This window comes from Salmo salar, chromosome ssa19 (assembly GCF_905237065.1).
Source record: "Salmo salar chromosome ssa19, Ssal_v3.1, whole genome shotgun sequence".
Lineage (NCBI taxonomy): Eukaryota > Metazoa > Chordata > Actinopteri > Salmoniformes > Salmonidae > Salmo > Salmo salar.
The window spans coordinates 40037633-40057453 of record NC_059460.1 but is presented as its reverse complement, the minus strand read 5'-3'; the positions used below and the strand labels follow the sequence as shown (position 1 = coordinate 40057453).

Sequence of the window (19821 nt, the reverse complement as noted above, 5' to 3'; positions counted from 1 at the left end):
AAATGATGAAACTGAAACGTCCCCTCTACACCCATTAGTTAAATGATGAAAGTGAAACGTCCCCTCTACACCCATTAGTTAAATGATGAAAGTGAAACGTCCCCTCTACACCCATTAGTTAAATGATGAAAGTGAAACGTCCCTCTCTACACCCATTAGTTAAATGATGAAAGTGAAACGTCCCCTCTACACCCATTAGTTAAATGATGAAAGTGAAACGTCCCCTAGAAACCCATTAGTTAAATGATGAAAGTGAAACGTCCCCTAGAAACCCATTAGTTAAATGATGAAAGTGAAACGTCCCGTAGAAACCCATTAGTTAAATGATGAAAGTGAAACGTCCCCTAGAAACCCATTAGTTAAATGATGAAAGTGAAACGTCCCGTAGAAACCCATTAGTTAAATGATGAAAGTGAAACGTCCCGTAGAAACCCATTAGTTAAATGATGAAAGTGAAACGTCCCCTAGAAACCCATTAGTTAAATGATGAAAGTGAAACGTCCCGTAGAAACCCATTAGTTAAATGATGAAAGTGAAACATCCCCTAGAAACCCATTAGTTAAATGATGAAAGTGAAACATCCCATTATTTACATGATGAAACTGAAACGTCCCCTATACACCCATTATTTACCTGCAGTTACATGATGAATGATTTCCACCTAAACACACACAACATAGGAATGCATTAAAATCACTAGCAAATGCAGCTGGAGCTGAAAAGCAGAGCAGGCTAGCAGGAACATCTAAACCCTTTGGCCAAAAGGACTGTGTGGAACTATAGGCTTGAAGACTTCTGCAAAGCAAAAACCTTGTATATCTGGGTACCAGGGAAAAAAAGCCCCGGCGAGCAGCAATATTCTCCCATTCCTTTATCTGATTGTGATGTGTTAGCTCAGCAAAATGTATGTTTAGGATGTGCAGATCACCCTCATTTTCTTCCTTGAAGTCAAACACACATCACTGTCTTGGGTTCACTCTCTTTAATCAAATACAAAAACCGCAAACAAGACCTTTGAATAGAAAACTAATATTTATAGCTAGTTAAAGTCGATAAAATGCTCTAATGTTTTAAAAGGAAATAGCTGTTATATATCAGCATCATTCTGTGTGCTGTGTGCTGGGCGCCTGGATCAGTGGCTCGGTGATATCAAAGGCCTCGATTAACTCCTATAGAGAGAGAGGGAGAGAGGGAGAGAGGGAGAGAGGGAGAGAGGGAGAGAGGGAGACAGAACAGAAGAAAACAACATCATCCAACTCCTTCAGAAGAAAACAGTTGATCATCTTGTGATACAGCATCATCAACAACAACAAACAACTCCTTTACAAACTCTAGCTAATTTTCCCCCTAACTTCGGACACCCCCTAACTTCGGACACCCTCTAGCGGTTGGAGGATTAAATTACCGAGCTCAACATTTAAATAGGTTGGAAGATAGCGGTACATTTTGCAACTAAAGATACCCTTCAAGCTAGCTGACCACCGATCATTGCAGTTCATGTAAGTTAAATTAGGTTTTGAGAGTTTTCAAAAAAAAATATATATATATATATATATATATGTGTATATGTATATGTGTATATGTATATATATATATATATGTATGTATATATATATGTATGTATATATATGATATATATATATATATATATATATATATATATACATACATACATATGTATACATATATATACATACATATATATACATATATATATATATATATACATATACACATATATATATATACACACCGTGTCCTACAAAATGTGTGCGTGTGATATATATATATATATATATATATATATATATATATATATACACATTTTGTGGGACACGATGTATATCGTAAAATTAGATTACGCGACAGATCCCACATCATTTAATATCCAACTTTTTACCTAAATTATTCATACTCAATTTGTATGTTAGTATTAAACTTATCTACTTTCTCAAAACATAAGATTAATCTGTAAAACAAATAAATGGGAGACATTATTTGGTTACAACACTGAAGAATATTTTGGTGAAGAACCATTTTTCAGGGTACTACAGGATGGCACACCGGGCTACGCAATGAAAAGTTGACAGGCAAGTCCTTTTGTCTTTACAGGAAGGCTAGACAACTAGTTAGTAAACACTTCGGATACGAGGTTGGTGTCTTTTTTTGAACAAAAATGTCAAGATATATTCATTTAATTAACAAAATAGTAAGGAGGCCAATAACTATGGACCGTATGCCAATAATACGGGATGCAATTTTTTGGGGGCTAAACCGCTTATCAAAAAGCTGATCGTAGTAGTAAGTCCACTGAAATGTCAAACATGCTAATTGTTTTTACGACACCAATAATCACAAAACATTGACGTCTTGATCACAAGATAACACTGTTGAAGGTAATATATTTCTTAACCGCTGTTGAATACGCTGATAATACGAGGTGCTACTCTACTGTTATCTACTAAATTATGTACAGAGAAAGAGTTCCAAGAAACTATGCTAAAATCAATGTGTTTGTGTTCTGTCCCAGTGTGTGTGTGTGTTCTGTCCCAGTGTGTGTGTGTGTGTGTATGTGTTCTGTCCCAGTGTGTGTGTGTGTTCTGTCCCAGCGTGTGTGTGTGTGTGTGTGTTCTGTCCCAGTGTGTGTGTGTTCTGTCCCAGTGTGTGTGTGTGTGTGTGTTCTGTCCCAGTGTGTGTGTGTGTTCTGTCCCAGTGTGTGTGTGTGTTCTGTCCCAGTGTGTGTGTGTGTTCTGTCCCAGTGTGTGTGTGTGTTCTGTCCCAGTGTGTGTGTGTGTGTGTGTTCTGTCCCAGTGTGTGTGTGTGTGTGTGTTCTGTCCCAGTGTGTGTGTGTGTGTGTGTTCTGTCCCAGTGTGTGTGTGTGTGTGTGTTCTGTCCCAGTGTGTGTGTGTGTGTGTGTTCTGTCCCAGTGTGTGTGTGTGTGTGTGTTCTGTCCCAGTGTGTGTGTGTGTGTGTTCTGTCCCAGTGTGTGTGTGTGTGTGTGTTCTGTCCCAGTGTGTGTGTGTGTGTGTGTGTTCTGTCCCAGTGTGTGTGTGTGTGTGTGTGTTCTGTCCCAGTGTGTGTGTGTGTGTGTTCTGTCCCAGTGTGTGTGTGTGTGTGTTCTGTCCCAGTGTGTGTGTGTGTGTGTTCTGTCCCAGTGTGTGTGTGTGTGTTCTGTCCCAGTGTGTGTGTGTGTGTTCTGTCCCAGTGTGTGTGTGTGTGTTCTGTCCCAGTGTGTGTGTGTGTGTTCTGTCCCAGTGTGTGTGTGTGTGTTCTGTCCCAGTGTGTGTGTGTGTGTTCTGTCCCAGTGTGTGTGTGTGTGTGTTCTGTCCCAGTGTGTGTGTGTGTGTGTGTGTTCTGTCCCAGTGTGTGTGTGTGTGTGTGTGTGTTCTGTCCCAGTGTGTGTGTGTGTGTGTTCTGTCCCAGTGTGTGTGTGTGTGTGTTCTGTCCCAGTGTGTGTGTGTGTGTGTGTTCTGTCCCAGTGTGTGTGTGTGTGTGTTCTGTCCCAGTGTGTGTGTGTGTGTGTTCTGTCCCAGTGTGTGTGTGTGTGTGTTCTGTCCCAGTGTGTGTGTGTGTGTGTTCTGTCCCAGTGTGTGTGTGTGTGTGTGTTCTGTCCCAGTGTGTGTGTGTGTGTGTGTTCTGTCCCAGTGTGTGTGTGTGTGTGTTCTGTCCCAGTGTGTGTGTGTGTGTGTTCTGTCCCAGTGTGTGTGTGTGTGTGTTCTGTCCCAGTGTGTGTGTGTGTGTGTTCTGTCCCAGTGTGTGTGTGTGTGTGTTCTGTCCCAGTGTGTGTGTGTGTGTGTTCTGTCCCAGTGTGTGTGTGTGTGTGTTCTGTCCCAGTGTGTGTGTGTGTGTGTTCTGTCCCAGTGTGTGTGTGTGTGTGTTCTGTCCCAGTGTGTGTGTGTGTGTGTTCTGTCCCAGTGTGTGTGTGTGTGTGTTCTGTCCCAGTGTGTGTGTGTGTGTGTTCTGTCCCAGTGTGTGTGTGTGTGTGTGTTCTGTCCCAGTGTGTGTGTGTGTTCTGTCCCAGTGTGTGTGTGTGTGTGTGTTCTGTCCCAGTGTGTGTGTGTGTGTGTGTTCTGTCCCAGTGTGTGTGTGTGTGTGTGTTCTGTCCCAGTGTGTGTGTGTGTGTGTTCTGTCCCAGTGTGTGTGTGTGTGTGTGTTCTGTCCCAGTGTGTGTGTGTGTGTGTGTTCTGTCCCAGTGTGTGTGTGTGTGTGTGTTCTGTCCCAGTGTGTGTGTGTGTGTGTGTTCTGTCCCAGTGTGTGTGTGTGTTCTGTCCCAGTGTGTGTGTGTGTTCTGTCCCAGTGTGTGTGTGTGTGTGTTCTGTCCCAGTGTGTGTGTTCTGTCCCAGTGTGTGTGTGTGTGTGTTCTGTCCCAGTGTGTGTGTTCTGTCCCAGTGTGTGTGTTCTGTCCCAGTGTGTGTGTGTGTTCTGTCCCAGTGTGTGCGTGCGTGCGCATGTGTTCTGTCCCAGTGTGTGTGTGTTCTGTCCCAGTGTGTGTGTGCGTGTGCGCGCATGTGTTCTGTCCCAGTGTATGCATGTATGTATGTATGTATGTATGTATGTATGTATGTATGTATGCATGTATCCCTGTCCCAGTGTATGTATGTATGTATGTATGTATGTATGTATGTATGTATGTATGTATGTATGTATGTATGTATCCCTGTCCCAGTGTGTATGGGTGTGTGTGTTACCTTCCAGCTCTTGGGGCTGATAGAGATGACACACTGCTGCCTGTTAGACGCTCCTCCAGCCTCCACCTCTCCTTCCTCCACAGGGGCTGTCAGAGATAAAGACACATTAATGATGGCTTATGACAATGAACACTATCGTGAAAAATGATTACCCCAAACAGCTCAACAAGAAAAGTCATTTTGTCACAATATGAGGTTCTCTCTTACCTATACAAGGAAGTTTGTGATTATCCAGGTACATTTTCGCCAAACCATCCTGAGAAACACAAACACCGCCATCACCAACCATCCACATGACATATCAATAGGAGAAGTGTTGGAGACAGCAGTGCCTTGAAGCGGCTTCCTGCTATCTAATAATAATAATATCTAGCAGACACTTCCTACCCGGGGACTAGTCCAAGCACACTTCCTACCCGGGGACTAGTCCAAGCACACTTCCTACCCGGGGACTAGTCCAAGCACACTTCCTACCCGGGGACTAGTCCAAGCACACTTCCTACCCGGGGACTAGTCCAAGCACACTTCCTACCCGGGGACTAGTCCAAGCACACTTCCTACCCGGGGACTAGTCCAAGCACACTTCCTACCCGGGGACTAGTCCAAGCACACTTCCTACCCGGGGACTAGTCCAAGCACACTTCCTACCCGGGGACTAGTCCAAGCACACTTCCTACCAGGGGACTAGTCCAAACAGTGAAGATCTACATTTCAGTATGATAATGTGATCCCTGACCAGAATAACCCCACTCCTCGCCCTGACCAGAATAGCCCCACTCCTCGCCCTGACCAGAATAGCCCCACTCCTCGCCCTGACCAGAATAGCCCCACTCCTCGCCCTGACCAGAATAACCCCACTCCTCGCCCTGACCAGAATAACCCCACTCCTCGCCCTGACCAGAATAACCCCACTCCTCGCCCTGACCAGAATAACCCCACTCCTCGCCCTGACCAGAATAGCCCCACTCCTCGCCCTGACCAGAATAACCCCACTCCTCGCCCTGACCAGAATAACCCCACTCCTCGCCCTGACCAGAATAACCCCACTCCTCGCCCTGACCAGAATAACCCCACTCCTCGCCCTGACCAGAATAGCCCCACTCCTCGCCCTGACCAGAATAACCCCACTCCTCGCCCTGACCAGAATAACCCCACTCCTCGCCCTGACCAGAATAACCCCACTCCTCGCCCTGACCAGAATAACCCCACTCCTCGCCCTGACCAGAATAACCCCACTCCTCGCCCTGACCAGAATAACCCCACTCCTCGCCCTGACCAGAATAACCCCACTCCTCGCCCTGACCAGAATAACCCCACTCCTCGCCCTGACCAGAATAACCCCACTCCTCGCCCTGACCAGAATAACCCCACTCCTCGCCCTGACCAGAATAACCCCACTCCTCGCCCTGACCAGAATAGCCCCACTCCTCGCCCTGACCAGAATAACCCCACTCCTCGCCCTGACCAGAATAACCCCACTCCTCGCCCTGACCAGAATAACCCCACTCCTCGCCCTGACCAGAATAACCCCACTCCTCGCCCTGACCAGAATAACCCCACTCCTCGCCCTGACCAGAATAACCCCACTCCTCGCCCTGACCAGAATAACCCCACTCCTCGCCCTGACCAGAATAACCCCACTCCTCGCCCTGACCAGACCTGAATGTAATGCCTGCAGGATAAACCACTCACCCTGACCAGGAAGGAGGTGTGGAAGATGTTTTCCACAGAGCGGGAGAAGGAGGTGGGGTCTATGACAAACTCATAGTAGGAGATGGGAGATGTGGCTGGAGATACAGGGGGAGAAAGGTACATCACAAATAGCTCTTTAACCCAACTTAAATCAAATCATTTCTACAATAATTAAAATGTCTACAACAGAGTTTTATAAAACATTTTGTTACACCTTATAGGGCGTTCACTCACTGCTCTAGAATGTAGTGAAATACAGGTCATTTTAAGAGGGTGCTAGTAAATTAATGTCTAAACGTTGCTTTCTTTAGCCTATGCCATTATGAATGACATACAATTAATCATTAGATTGTTCGCTACGATATTAATATGCTTGTACTTAACAGTGCTGATGAAATAAGAACGTAGGGCTGATCCCATTTAGACGACTGATCGATTGTTTGGTCGATAGGCTGTTGGTCGACCAAGATTCATTTAGTCGAGCAATGGTAAATATATTTCAAATATATGGCACACGAGGCACCAGTCTGATTCACGCCTGTCTCAGTGGACTGATCCATTGCGGAGGCCTGTCTCAGTGGACTGATCCATTGCGGAGGCCTGTCTCAGTGGACTGATCCATTGCGGAGGCCTGTCTCAGTGGACTGATCCATTGCGGAGGCCTGTCTCAGTGGACTGATCCATTGCGGAGGCCTGTCTCAGTGGACTGATCCATTGCGGAGGCCTGTCTCAGTGGACTGATCCATTGCGGAGGCCACGGGGATGACACAACAGTAGCACCAGTAGTACATTTACCATAATTTATAAATCGATGTTTGTTTGGTTACGGTAATTTCTGTTAATGCATTCAATATATTATTATTACAGTCTTACCGTTGTCATTGTAGGAGTGGACAGATGAAAGTGCAAGTGCTGGTTAAGTGTTATTTATTTATTTAAATTTGGGGGCCATTGATCTACTATTGTTATTCATTTGCATCACTGTCCAATAGACACCTTAATTTTGAAGGCACACCGCAAATTTCACCACCATGCACAATCCCCATTGTGGCCAGCCTTTAAATTTGGGGGGGGGGGGGGGTGAGGAGGATTGTTTAAGAACTCGGAAAGGTTCAACACCAGGCGGGCTGCTGCGTTCTGGATCAGTTGCAGGGGTTTGATGGCACAAGCGGGGAGCCCAGCCAACAGAGAGTTGCACCAGTCCAGACGGGACATTACAAGTGCCTGGATTAGGAACCTGTAGGTTATTTCTACATAGTTAACAAATGGTAATAGAAGTTACTTTTTTAGGTCTTTATCATGTAGATGAGAGTTTTTACTAACCACAAAATATACATTTTGAGATATGAAGACTTTATTATAAATCAAATGAAACGGTTCCACGAAAATGTGCATATAAAAATCCTAACTGGCAGGGAGATCAGTCGAAAATGGTACGATAACTTGGCACTCCAAGGTTGCCGACCTCTGTTGTAGCCTATTAGCGACTTTAGGAGCTAAATGGCAGAATCTGCGTAAAAACCAGCAGCAGCGGGGGGAGGGAACAGGTTTTCTTCTGGTTTGGCTACAGTATAGGCTACATTTAGTTTTGTATTTCTTGGATTTGATTTAGAAAAAGCTCATGTTGTTATCACACACGAACCTGCAGCCACACTAGCTAGCTTGTCAGTTGTCGTTGGAAGTTAGCGCCCGTTCTGCCCACGGAGCAGTGAGATCTATTGAGCAGTGACCAAGACGAGGATTCGTTTTGGATGGAAGCGGTTGTCAATAAAGTGGTGAATCGGGAGATTTAACAGTGTGTGGGCCTTCTTGTTCTATACCAGCAACCACTTTTGACCATAATGAAATGATATCCCCTCTAAATCATTCTAAATTCTCAGAGTAAATCGGCTGTAACTGTCAAACCATACATGCTAGAGACATACAGTTTGGACTTTTGTTTATCTGATGTAATTCTCTATTGAACTAACATATTTTCAGAAATGTTACTAGTCAACAAATCCTTGATTCCTCTCGAAGCCCACTGGAGCAGAGGATGTAAGGTCCCTCCCCCTAGTCTGTCTTGTTTTGTTTCAATTGTAAAGCGACTTTGGGTACTTGTTAAGCTCTATCTAAATATGTTATTATAATAACAATAATAATAATAATAATAATAAGAGTAATGACTTACGGTCGTCAAAGAAGTAGCTCCGCAGGTATCCCAGAATTCTCTCTACCTCCTTCTCTGTAGCTTCCTGGTGAGACTCCTCCATCCTCTTCAACTGGAACAGACAATGACATCAAATATTGATTTATGTATTTAACCAGGTTAGTCTCCTTGACATAAAAATCTATTTTCCAAAGCAGAAACATACAGTTAAAACGAGGGGAACTTCACTCATCGTCAACAGCTGGAGAGAAATATTAAACACATACATCCTGGCTGATCAAACTGATCTCCTCATTTCAAATCCCTATTATATAGTCACTATATAAAACACCAAAAGGCCTTATCACACTACTGGACCGTACACAGCCAAGCCAGACCAAATCAAGGTGTACTGGGATGGCCTGGTGACTCCTCCATGACAGTCAGGTTTGGGTCAGCACAACAGTGTTAAAGCGGAAACCTGAGTGGGCATGATCCTCTTGGCTTCCTTGCCGGGAGCTTTCCTCTGTCTCTCTACCCTTTGGCGAGGTGGAGGTAGCTCAGCCAGGAACGATCCCATCCTGGTAGAGAGACAAACAGAGTTAGAAAGAGAGTTTTAAACATTTTCTCAGTATATATTTAAGTGAGCGGTCACTTAAGCATCCCAAAGAGGTGGAGGATGATGCTTGCGTTCGTCTACATGCAGAATCAGAATCACTGATCTACAAATCAAACTACTTGTTATGTGATCAATAGTAGCACTTCTGGGCCTCGCTGAGTTGATGATCACAATGATTCACTTGTAGTGGAAAGAAAGGGCATTCCTGAAGCAGCACTGAGCTCTGTTAGCTACCCTCTGCTCTCTAAACACACACACTTACATATAGTGGAAAGAGGGGGCAGTCCTGAAGCAGCACTGAGCTCTGTTAGCTACCCTCTGCCAGGCGTCCTGCGGGAGGTAGCCACCGCTCGCTCCACCCTCCACATCTTCATCTTCCTCCTCCAGGCGATTCAGACCCATGAATGACAGCTTGTGGACCAACAGAAACACAAAGGATAAAGGGTCAGCAATCTGGCAACCAGTAGACTTCACCTTCGTCACCTCCCTTTCTCCCCCATCCTCCTCTACCTCCCCCAATCCTCCTCCTCCTCTACCTCCCCCAATCCTCCTCCTCTACCTCCCCCAATCCTCCTCCTCCTCCACCACCACCTCCCCCAATCCTCCTCATCTACCTCCCCACCATCCTCCTCCACCTCCCCCCCATCCTCCTTCCTCCTCACCAGGTGTTCAGCGAAGGCTGCGGGGTCGAAGGCTGATCCCTCTGCGTGTAGCTGGCTGGCCTTCTCCTTCCCCAGGTCTGTAGCCAGCACCAGGAGCTGGGCGTCTAAAGCCGCTTCACGGGCCTGACGGACTGGAAGAGAGGAGACAAAACAGAACGGTGAAGAAGAAGACAGGGAGGAAGAAGAAGAAGAAGACAGGGAGGAGGAAGAAGAAGAAGACAGGGAGGAGGAAGAAGAAGAAGACAGGGAGGAGGAAGAAGAAGAAGACAGGGAGGAGGAAGAAGAAGAAGACAGGGAGGAGGAAGAAGAAGAAGACAGGGAGGAGGAAGAAGAAGAAGACAGGGAGGAGGAAGAAGAAGAAGACAGGGAGGAGGAAGAAGAAGAAGACAGGGAGGAGGAAGAAGAAGAAGACAGGGAGGAGGAAGAAGAAGAAGACAGGGAGGAGGAAGAAGAAGAAGACAGGGAGGAGGAAGAAGAAGAAGACAGGGAGGAGGAAGAAGAAGAAGACAGGGAGGAGGAAGAAGAAGAAGACAGGGAGGAGGAAGAAGAAGAAGACAGGGAGGAGGAAGAAGAAGAAGACAGGGAGGAGGAAGAAGAAGAAGACAGGGAGGAGGAAGAAGAAGAAGACAGGGAGGAGGAAGAAGAAGAAGACAGGGAGGAGGAAGAAGAAGAAGACAGGGAGGAGGAAGAAGAAGACAGGGAGGAGGAAGAAGAAGACAGGGAGGAGGAAGAAGACGACAGGGAGGAGGAAGAAGAAGACAGGGAGGAGGAAGAAGAAGACAGGGAGGATATTTGATTAAGGTACTAGAACATCCTTCCTCTGAATAACCACTGATTCAGACATTACTAGATAGGTTAAAGCAGGTCAAAGCAGGTCAAAGCAGGGGTTAGCGCTCACCAATTTGACTATATTAGATCAGTGGTTACTTCGAGGAAGGAAGGCTGATGACAGATCCTATCATACCTTCTGCAAACAGTTTGTTGGCCTCCTCCAACACGTCTGTCAGTTTGTTGTTGGTGGGACTCAACATGTCCTCTCTGTTCTCTGGGAAGAAGAGAGAAGAAATAGATTGGTTAAAAGGTACAATAGGTAGAAATCACTCCCCCATTTCCTGGTTGATAAAATTCTATCACATTCACCTAATAAAAATTATATAATATGGCAAAACAAGTCATGTAAAGAATCATTGTACAATCTAAACCTCTGTGAAATAGAACCAAAATACAGCTAGTGTTTTCAGCTGTTTGAAGCTGCTGTATTAGACTTACGTTCAATGAGAATAACAGATCTAGAACTCACATTTCTATGTGAATTTGGTCAGGTTGCCACAAAGTTACCTACTGAACCTTTAACTTGCCAGGTGTCCAGGCACCTGGGAGGTTTAACACAAACCTGTCACAGGCCGGCAACTGCCTCCAGATTCTCCACACTTCTCCCGAAGTGGACCCTTGTACACGCCCCATCACAGATTTTAAAAATGGTGGTAATTCCCTCCAGCCAATGCTTATACCAATCCAATACTTTTAAATCAATGACAGGGAGAATACACTTTTTGAAATGTGTGGAGAATTGGGAACTAATGGCCCATGGATACCATTTCCAGACAGTCCCCACTACCTTACATTACCTTTACATTACATTTGAGTCATTTAGCAGACCCTCGTATCCACTACTCACGTTGAACAGAGTTGATGAGGTCCCTGTACTTGCTCCTGATCTCTCTCCTCCGTGCTGGATCATTGTCCTCATCCTGCATGTCTGCTGGGCTGCAGCCGGCTTCATCATCATCACCACCACCGACTGCTGCATCCCCCCTCTCTGCAACAGCTCCCCTGGCGCCGCCTCTCCCCCCAGACACACCGTTCTGACGGGGAGTACCGGTACCAGATTCATCCCCTCCTCGGCTGGCTCGCCTCATTTTGGATACTGGTGTTTTGGTATTTTGTGCGGTCGGTTGATTGGTTGGTTGGTAGTCCGCCCTCTATCTTTTTGGGTTTGGGCTTTCGCCCCTCTTTCAAGCTAAGGTGAGGGGACAAAGTGTTGATGATATGGTTAGCTTAGTAGCACCACATGTTATCCGGCAGGGTTGAGGTGAATTTGAATTCAGATGTAAACTGAGATTCTAAATGCAATGAAATGTTTTCCTCGATGATTTTCAAAAAGGACATTTGAAAGTGGAATTGGGAATTCAATTAGCAAACTTGAATTGACTGAATTATAAAATATGATTGAGCCCAACACTGTTATCCAGATGTTTCCGAAATAGCTAGCTAAACATCAGTTGATAGCTAAACATCAGTTATGGTTTCAAATGTTTGTTATTATTCAAATATTATTCAAATACAAAATACTGACCTTACATTTTTGCTGTTGTTTTCCCGTTTTGTTGTTTTCTTTTCGTTTTTATTTATTTGTTGTTGTTGTTGCTACAGATTTGACCTAACTTGACTTCAACGTTACCCGCTAACGTTAACGTAGCTAGCATCCGCCGTCAGATAAAGAAGTTATGGCGATTTCAAATCACCCACTTGCTGGTTTTTTTTGTTGTTGTTGTTGTTGTTGACTAGATGGTATACAACTTGCTGGCTACATAATAATTTATATGTTCGATTTCCGAAAATCAACTTTATAATATATATATAGATACACTCACAGGAGAGGCTTTGTTGAGAGGTTATGTTGCGGTCATGTCTGTGTTTGGCACGAATTGAACGCTTGAAGACGGAAGTTTTGGTCAGAGAGGACGTGCAGAGCAACGTTCAATATCGAAACGTTTCAGAAACGTTGGGTAAACAGCGCGAATGGAAGTTATATCCTAACATAACATATTGGGCATAAGGAAAGTCAATTAATCAATGCTTGACTTGGGATTTGTAAAAAAAAATACAAAAAATAAAACTGCTATATTTTCTCTGGGTCGTCAATTCCCCGCTTAGGTCTCGCTTAGGTCCCACAAAAAGTCTAAATACGGACCTGATTTTCATGACCATAAGAGCCCTCATTTGACAACTTGTAAAAGCGCATTTAGGCTAACGCATTCTCAAACTCGGAACAATCTACTGGCACATATACACCGGAATTCACAGGCTACTGTCAAATAAACGTGAACAACGCGGAATCAAGATATGAATGCACCGCCTCAATTTCTATTCAATGCCACATCCCGCCTTAAATTCCGCTTTGATCAACGTTATTTTTTTTTGTTGCCGCCATGTGTGAATCCGGCCCGGTGATAGGCTACTTTGTTTTATAAAGGAGACTCAGTTCCCCCAAACAGATAGGGCTGCTCTGGCCAAAATCAAACACTGCTAAACCGTATGTAGGTTATCAGGTTAGTTCAGAACTGTAAACATTGACAACAGTCATGTGAAATAGAATGTACAGAACAGACCTCCCCAATTAAAGTCATATTATCCAAACGTCTCGGATATTTTTCAAACCAAACAACAACGTTGTACGCGTGAATGCACCTTTGCGTTTATGTCTACAAATTACCACCCGATGGCGACAAAAATACCATTCATTTAAATATATATATATATAAAACCACAAATGTAAACCGTTTTCTTGTGACTGTCCACTGTGAAAACAAATATTGTAGAAATAACAAATGGCGTTGATTTTCTAATAGAAATGGGAGATGTCAAGATGATGAACTGTTGCGTTTTCACCCCATCTAAAGATGATCAACCGACAGAGGGTGCTCAAATAATCTACCGAGAAGAAATAATCCCTATTTTCCAGAGAATTCTTTGGGTTTTGCAGCCATGGTTACAACAAAATAGCGTCGCTTGATTTCCACCGTTGAAAGGACTCTCTCCTTCTTCGTATTTGACAGCTATCAAAATGCTGAACGCATTTCATAAGAAATATCAACTTTACTTGCTTTTTTTTTTTGTGGTACCTGTTGGTTTGCCTGTCTGCAATGCTATGGTGTCCAGAGTAAAGACTAATGTTAGCTAGCTAGCTAAGTAGGTATAAACACGCTAGCTAGCTAGCTAAGTAGCTATAAACACGCTAGCTAGATAAGTATCTATAAGCACGCTAGCTAGTGTGGTACCTGTTGGTTTGCCTGTCTGCAATGCTATGGTGTCCAGAGTAAAGACTAATGTTAGCTAGCTAGCTAAGTAGCTATAAACACACTAGCTAGCTAAGTAGCTATAAACACGCTAGCTAGATAAGTAGCTATAAGCACTAGCTAGCTGTCATGGGAGATAGCAGTCCACCGTCTCCAACGCTGCACTTGGATCTCGACAACTTTGACACAACGGACGCCGAGGACAGCACGTATGTTTTAACCAGTCCGCGGTCGTTGGAATCATGTGCAATACTCGGCGTCAAACCCGTTCAACTTTTAATAAAATCTCTAAACGATTTCGTTGATGACAACGTAAACCCAGATATCCCGTTTAAGGCACTGACGGTTTTGTACGAGGCGTACGAAAGGGAAGGCAGGGGGATTTTGCGGCTGTGCCGTGAAGAGAGAGAGAAGATTATTTTAGAGACGAAAGAAAGACGACCGTCCGTTAAACTGTCAGCCCTCGAAACTGTCGTCGAGGTAGAAAGTCGGAACTCTCTCGAAGATCCCAAATCAACAGAGGACGCCTGTGATGGTTTGAGAACGGGAACTACTCAATCTGTGGACCACAGCCCCAGAAGGAAATCTGTGAGCAATGGCAGATCCTCTTATTCTGCTGCTATCACCAGAGAACAAAACAGAAACCGCTTGAGACCAACTGACAAGAACATGATGGTGTCCAGCCTAAGTCTTGGTGACCTCCGACACTCCCCAGCCACAGAAAGACAGTTGGAGAGGCTCACTCGAGACGTCAGGAAGAAGATGAATGTGACAGTCCCAGAGAAAGACCGTAAGATAGCAGCTCTGATGTTGGTGAAGCACCAAGAGGAGCAGACCAGGCTGAGGCTGAGCCAGCAGGAGGAGCAGGAGAGAGAGGAGGCCCGGAGGCAGGAGGAGGTGCGACGGGTCCAGGCGGAGCGCAGGAGGAAGAAGGAGGTGGAGAAGAGCATGCAGCGGTGGCAGGATGGGCAGGAGGCGCGGAGGAGGCAGAAGGAGCGCCAGGAGAAGGAGTTGGCCGGTCAGCGCGAGCAGGAGGTGCTACTGCAGGAGGATCGCTGGAGGAGGCTCACAGAGGAGCAAGAGGTGCGGAAAAAAGACAAGAAAGAGATGGCAAGGAGAGAAGCGGAGGAGCGCAAATGCCTCCAGGAGCAGCTGCTCAAAGACATGGAGCATCTGGAGCAGGCAGGGAGAGAGAAGGAGGTGCAGCTGTCGCAGGAGAAGGAGCAGAGGGCCAGGAGGAGCAGGGTGATCCGAGAGAGGAGGGAGAGGAAGAGGCTCCAACAGGAGAACCAGAGGGAGCATCTCAGATGCCTCCTCCTGAAGAGGGAGGTGCAGCAGCAGATGGAGGAGGAGGAGGCGCTGATGAGGAGTGCCCTGGAGGAGAAACTGCAGCGCTCCTGGGAGAAGAGGGCCCAGGCAGTGGCGTTGCGGCTCAGGGAGCTGCAGGAGAGATCGGCCAGGGAGGAGGAGCAGATCCAGAGGGCCCAGCTCCGAGCCTCCTGGCACAGCCAACAGCAGCTCAGAGAGAAAGAGGCAAGGACAGCACACAGATATACAGAAACCATACACACAACTACACTATAATACATGCAATAAACAATACTGGAAAGTGAGCACACACATTTCCACAGTCCCTGGCACACTGTAATAGTCAGAGTACTGTTCTCTTCAGCTAACATTCCACTCCTTGTCATTGCCAAAAAGACTGGCCTTTCAGCAGTCTTCAATTATGAACATTGTATCATTAAGGAGCTCAAGGAGACCAGAGGATTTGATCCTGATTTAACCTACACAGCCATCTTCCAATCACAATGTTTATGCAAATTTGACTAATAGGAAAACGTTCTAACTTAATTCGTAAATTTGATTGCCCAACGCTAGAATGTTAACATTCTAACATAAACAACGGGAACGGGGAGAACATCACACCAGAGAAGCTCTCGACCGTTTAAGACTTCCCTGACAGTGCTTTGTGAACGCTGTAGCCTGTTTTATATCCAGCAAGCAAGGTGCTTCTTTCTATAGGAGTTGCTCCAAATAAGTGACCAGGGGCCTCCTGAGTGGCGCAGTGGTCTAAGGCACTGCAGTGCTTGAGGTGTCACCACAGATCTGGGTTCGATCCCGGGCTGTGTCGCATCCGGCCGTGACCGGGAGACCCACGAGGTGACGCACAATTAGCCCAGCATCATACAGGTTAGGAGAGGGTTTGGCCGGGCCGAGATGTCCTTGTCCCATCTCGCTCTAGTGACTCCTGAGGTGGGCCCCGGGCGCAATGCACGCTGACACGGTCGCCAGGTGTTTCCTCCGACACATTGGTGCGGCTGGCTTCCGGGTTAAGCGGGCATTGTGTCAAGAAGCAGTGCGGCTTGGTTGGGTTGTGTTTCGGAGGACAAATGGCTCTTGACCTTCGCCTCTCCCGAGTCCATACGGGAGTCGCAGCGATGGGACAAGACTAACTACCAATTTGGATATCACAAAATTTGGGTAAAAAATAAAGGGACAACTATATAGCTTCTTCTGGGACACACATTGGGTTCAGGCTACATGGAACCGTTAAGACAGATGTGTAAAAAAGTTAATTCATAGGCTGGGCTAATAATCCACCATTGGTATGCTAGCCTATATTAGGCCCAGTCTACTATAATGAATTTAGGTGACCACCTGTGCCAAAAGTTTTTGTCTGACGCATGTTTTGTGCCAATTAATTGAAGTTGAACATCGCACAATACATTTGTTTTAATTAAATGTGCAATAATAAATATATAGTGCCTAGGAATATTGAATGAAACCCTGGCTGTTGACGATGCAACAGATAGCAAAACGGGGAATCTCTGATTCCTCCTTCAGCTCTGTTTTGGAAATAGCAAGTTCACTTTCTCATCCATAAATGCCTATCAAGTGTAAGTGCGCTGTCCAGCATCTAACCTTTACTAGCCTGTCCAGCATCTAACCTTTACTAGCCTGTCCAGCGTCTAACCTTTACTAGCCTGTCCAGCAGCTGACATTTATTACCCTGACCAGCAGCTCACCTTTATTACCCTGACCAGCAGCTAACCTTTACTAGCCTGACCAGCAGCTAACCTTTACTAGCCTGTCCAGCATCTAACCTTTACTAGCCTGTCCAGCATCTAACCTTTACTAGCCTGTCCAGCAGCTAACCTTTACTAGCCTGTCCAGCAGCTAACCTTTACTAGTCTGTCCAGCAGCTAACCTTTACTAGCCTGTCCAGCAGCTAACCTTTACTAGCCTGTCCAGCAGCTAACTTTTACTAGCCTGTCCAGCAGCTAACCTTTACTAGCCTGTCCAACAGCTCACCTTTACTAGCCTGTCCAGCAGCTCACCTTTACTAGCCTGTCCAGCAGCTCACCTTTACTAGCCTGTCCAGCAGCTAACCTTTACTAGCCTGTCCAACAGCTCACCTTTACTAGCCTGTCCAGCAGCTAACCTTTACTAGCCTGTCCAACAGCTCACCTTTATTAGCCTGTCCAGCAGCTCACCTTTACTAGCCTGTCCAACAGCTCACCTTTACTAGCCTGTCCAGCAGCTAACCTTTACTAGCCTGTCCAGCGGCTCACCTTTACTAGCCTGACCAGCAGCTCACCTCAGCAGGATGGGGCCTTTTCATTAGGAGGGACATCTAACCTTTACTAGCCTGTCCAGCATGGATCGCAAAAATAATAATTATGATCACATTTCCTCAACTTAAATATTAGGCCTGGGGGGGTTATATAGGGTTAGAATCACAGTGATACGGAGAAAATCTGACAGGAATGAGCCTGCAACTGGATGGTTGCTGGCATTAAAATCTCAGGTGCCACCTGATGCCGTTGTGCTCTTGAGCAATGCACTTAAACCCTAACCAACTCACATTGGACAATAACGTTCTATTGTATTGGTCCAGGTACTGGCCCAAGTGAGTCAGCGTCGTATGGAGCAGGCAAGCCAGAACGCTCACACCCAGAGGAGGAGCAGGGCACAGCGGGCACAGCAGGAAAACATGGAGAGACTCCTCTGCCACCAGCGCCTCCTAGACAGGATACAGAGAGAGGAGGAGACAGAGAGGCAGCTGAGAGAATGCTGCCTCTCCCTGAAGGTGTGGTGTTAAGGGGGGGGGGGGTTAGGACCTGTGTGCATGTGGTAGGGTATGTGTGTGGTGTTGGAGGAGAAGGTGTGTGTGTGTGGTGTTGGAGGAGAAGGTGTGTGTGTGTGTGTGTGGTGTTGGGGAGGGGGTGTTTTTATTTCATTTGGAGGGAATAGGGTCCATTTTGGAGGGAATAGGGTCCATTTTGGAGGGAATAGGGTCCATTTTGGAGGGAATAGGGTTACATTTGGAGGGAATAGTGTTCCATTTAGGAGGGAATAGGGTTCCATTTAGGAGGGAATAGGGTTCCATTTAGGAGGGAATAGGGTTCCATTTAGGAGGGAATAGGGTGCCATTTAGGAGGGAATAGGGTGCCATTTAGGAGGGAATAGGGTTCCATTTGGAGGGAAAAGGGTTAATTTGGGACAGACATTCTATTATTTTACTGTAAAGTGTGTCTCAGTGATTTTTAAATGTACATTAAAAAAGTTTGATTTTGATTTGAAGGAGCGTCGGAGGGAGCGTCTGCAGAGGCAGAGAAAGGTGGTGCAGGAGGAGGCTCGTAGAGTGGCTCGCGCCTCCTGCCATATGAGGGAGAAGGTGAGGGAGGCGACGGACGGCAGGACTTTCCACCAGATGGCTCTGCAGGCTCAGCTAGCTGCCTCCCTGCTGGACCGTGGAAAAATATGAACATCTGCCCTTATACATTCAGCACTACACACAAATACTAAGTCGTACAGTATTACAAACCACTACACACAAATACTTAGTCGTACAGTATTACAAACCACTACACACAAATACTAACTCGTACAGTATTACAAACCACTACACACACATACTAAGAGTCGTACAGTATTACAAACCACTACTACACACAAATACTGAGAAACGTCGTACAAACCACTACACACAAATACTAAGAGTCATACAGTATTACAAACCACTACACACAAATACTAAGAGTCATACAGTATTACAAACCACTACACACAAATACTAAGAGTCGTACAGTATTACAAACCACTACACACAAATACTAAAGAGACGTAGTACAAACCACTACACCCAAATACTAAGAGTCATACAGTATTACAAACCACTACACACAAATACTAAAGAGACGTAGTATAAACCACTACACACAAATACTAAAGAGACGTAGTACAAACCACTATACACAAATACTAAAGAGACATAGTACAAACCACTACACACAAATACTAAGAGACGAGTACAAAGTAATAGGGCCCAGTCCTGACATGAGCTACAACAAAGCTTGTAAATGGCCTGGGCTGTTTTGCTGCATTCATATTTGTTATGTTAATACCTGTAATTCTTCTCATTCTTCCAGTGGCAAGTAAATACGAGGTGATACTTCTGAAACAATAGATCTATTGAGGTATTCTTCATCAAACAAAGTGTTTTTGGATTTGCTGTGTAAGGGAATATTTAGCTTAGACAAGTTTGAGTAACTATTAATATCAATTTGACTTGAAGACAATCCTGGTCTTGAATGTAGGCTGGAACTAGATTTAACTACACACATAAAATATACTGTCTCTGGAAATAGTTATGGTAGAGTAAATATATACTGTAGTTATACTGCAGTTATACTGCAGTTTGACATTTATACTGTAGTTATACTGTAGTTTAAATGAGATGTTTTTCAAGATCATTTTTTCAGATTATATAGCTTTTGTATTTATTAAAGTGACAAAACAGACACATTGTTTTGCTATTGTATAGTTGCTCAGGAAGTTTGTATACACTTTATTCCAGTATTTCTCTAGTGATTTGTTTTGTTGTAACATCTAGATCATGAAAATGTATTTTTTTGTTACATCTTTAATAAAGCTGTTTAGATAACAT

The 19821-nt window shown here is 45.2% G+C and overlaps 2 protein-coding genes across 4 annotated transcripts; one reads left to right on the top strand and one right to left on the bottom strand.

Annotated features, from left to right (window-relative positions):
* Nucleotides 1-967: 967 nt before the first annotated feature.
* Nucleotides 968-13040, bottom strand: nsmce4a (NSE4 homolog A, SMC5-SMC6 complex component). 3 transcript variants are annotated; one of them, XM_014157944.2, is made up of 11 exons: nucleotides 12444-13040; nucleotides 11468-11809; nucleotides 10754-10834; nucleotides 9790-9920; nucleotides 9390-9538; nucleotides 8990-9089; nucleotides 8551-8641; nucleotides 6381-6475; nucleotides 4896-4944; nucleotides 4689-4774; nucleotides 968-1169 (listed from the first exon to the last, which is right to left on the bottom strand). In XM_014157944.2, the coding sequence occupies exons 2-11, from the start codon at nucleotides 11706-11708 to the stop codon at nucleotides 1101-1103; spliced, it is 1092 nt and encodes a 363-aa protein (XP_014013419.2). In that variant the 5' UTR covers nucleotides 11709-11809; nucleotides 12444-13040; the 3' UTR covers nucleotides 968-1100. The 3 variants fall into 3 exon arrangements, with proteins under 3 accessions (XP_014013419.2, XP_014013418.2, XP_014013417.2); XM_014157943.2 differs by having other exon boundaries at nucleotides 12151-13032; XM_014157942.2 differs by having other exon boundaries at nucleotides 12146-13030.
* Nucleotides 13041-13343: 303 nt separating this feature from the next.
* On the top strand, nucleotides 13344-19820 carry LOC106578821 (coiled-coil domain-containing protein 177). Its single transcript, XM_014158009.2, has 3 exons — nucleotides 13344-15401; nucleotides 17770-17961; nucleotides 18457-19820. Exons 1-3 carry the CDS (start codon nucleotides 13998-14000, stop codon nucleotides 18637-18639), a joined length of 1779 nt encoding a protein of 592 aa, XP_014013484.1. The 5' UTR covers nucleotides 13344-13997; the 3' UTR covers nucleotides 18640-19820.
* The last annotated feature ends 1 nt before the right edge of the window (nucleotide 19821 follows it).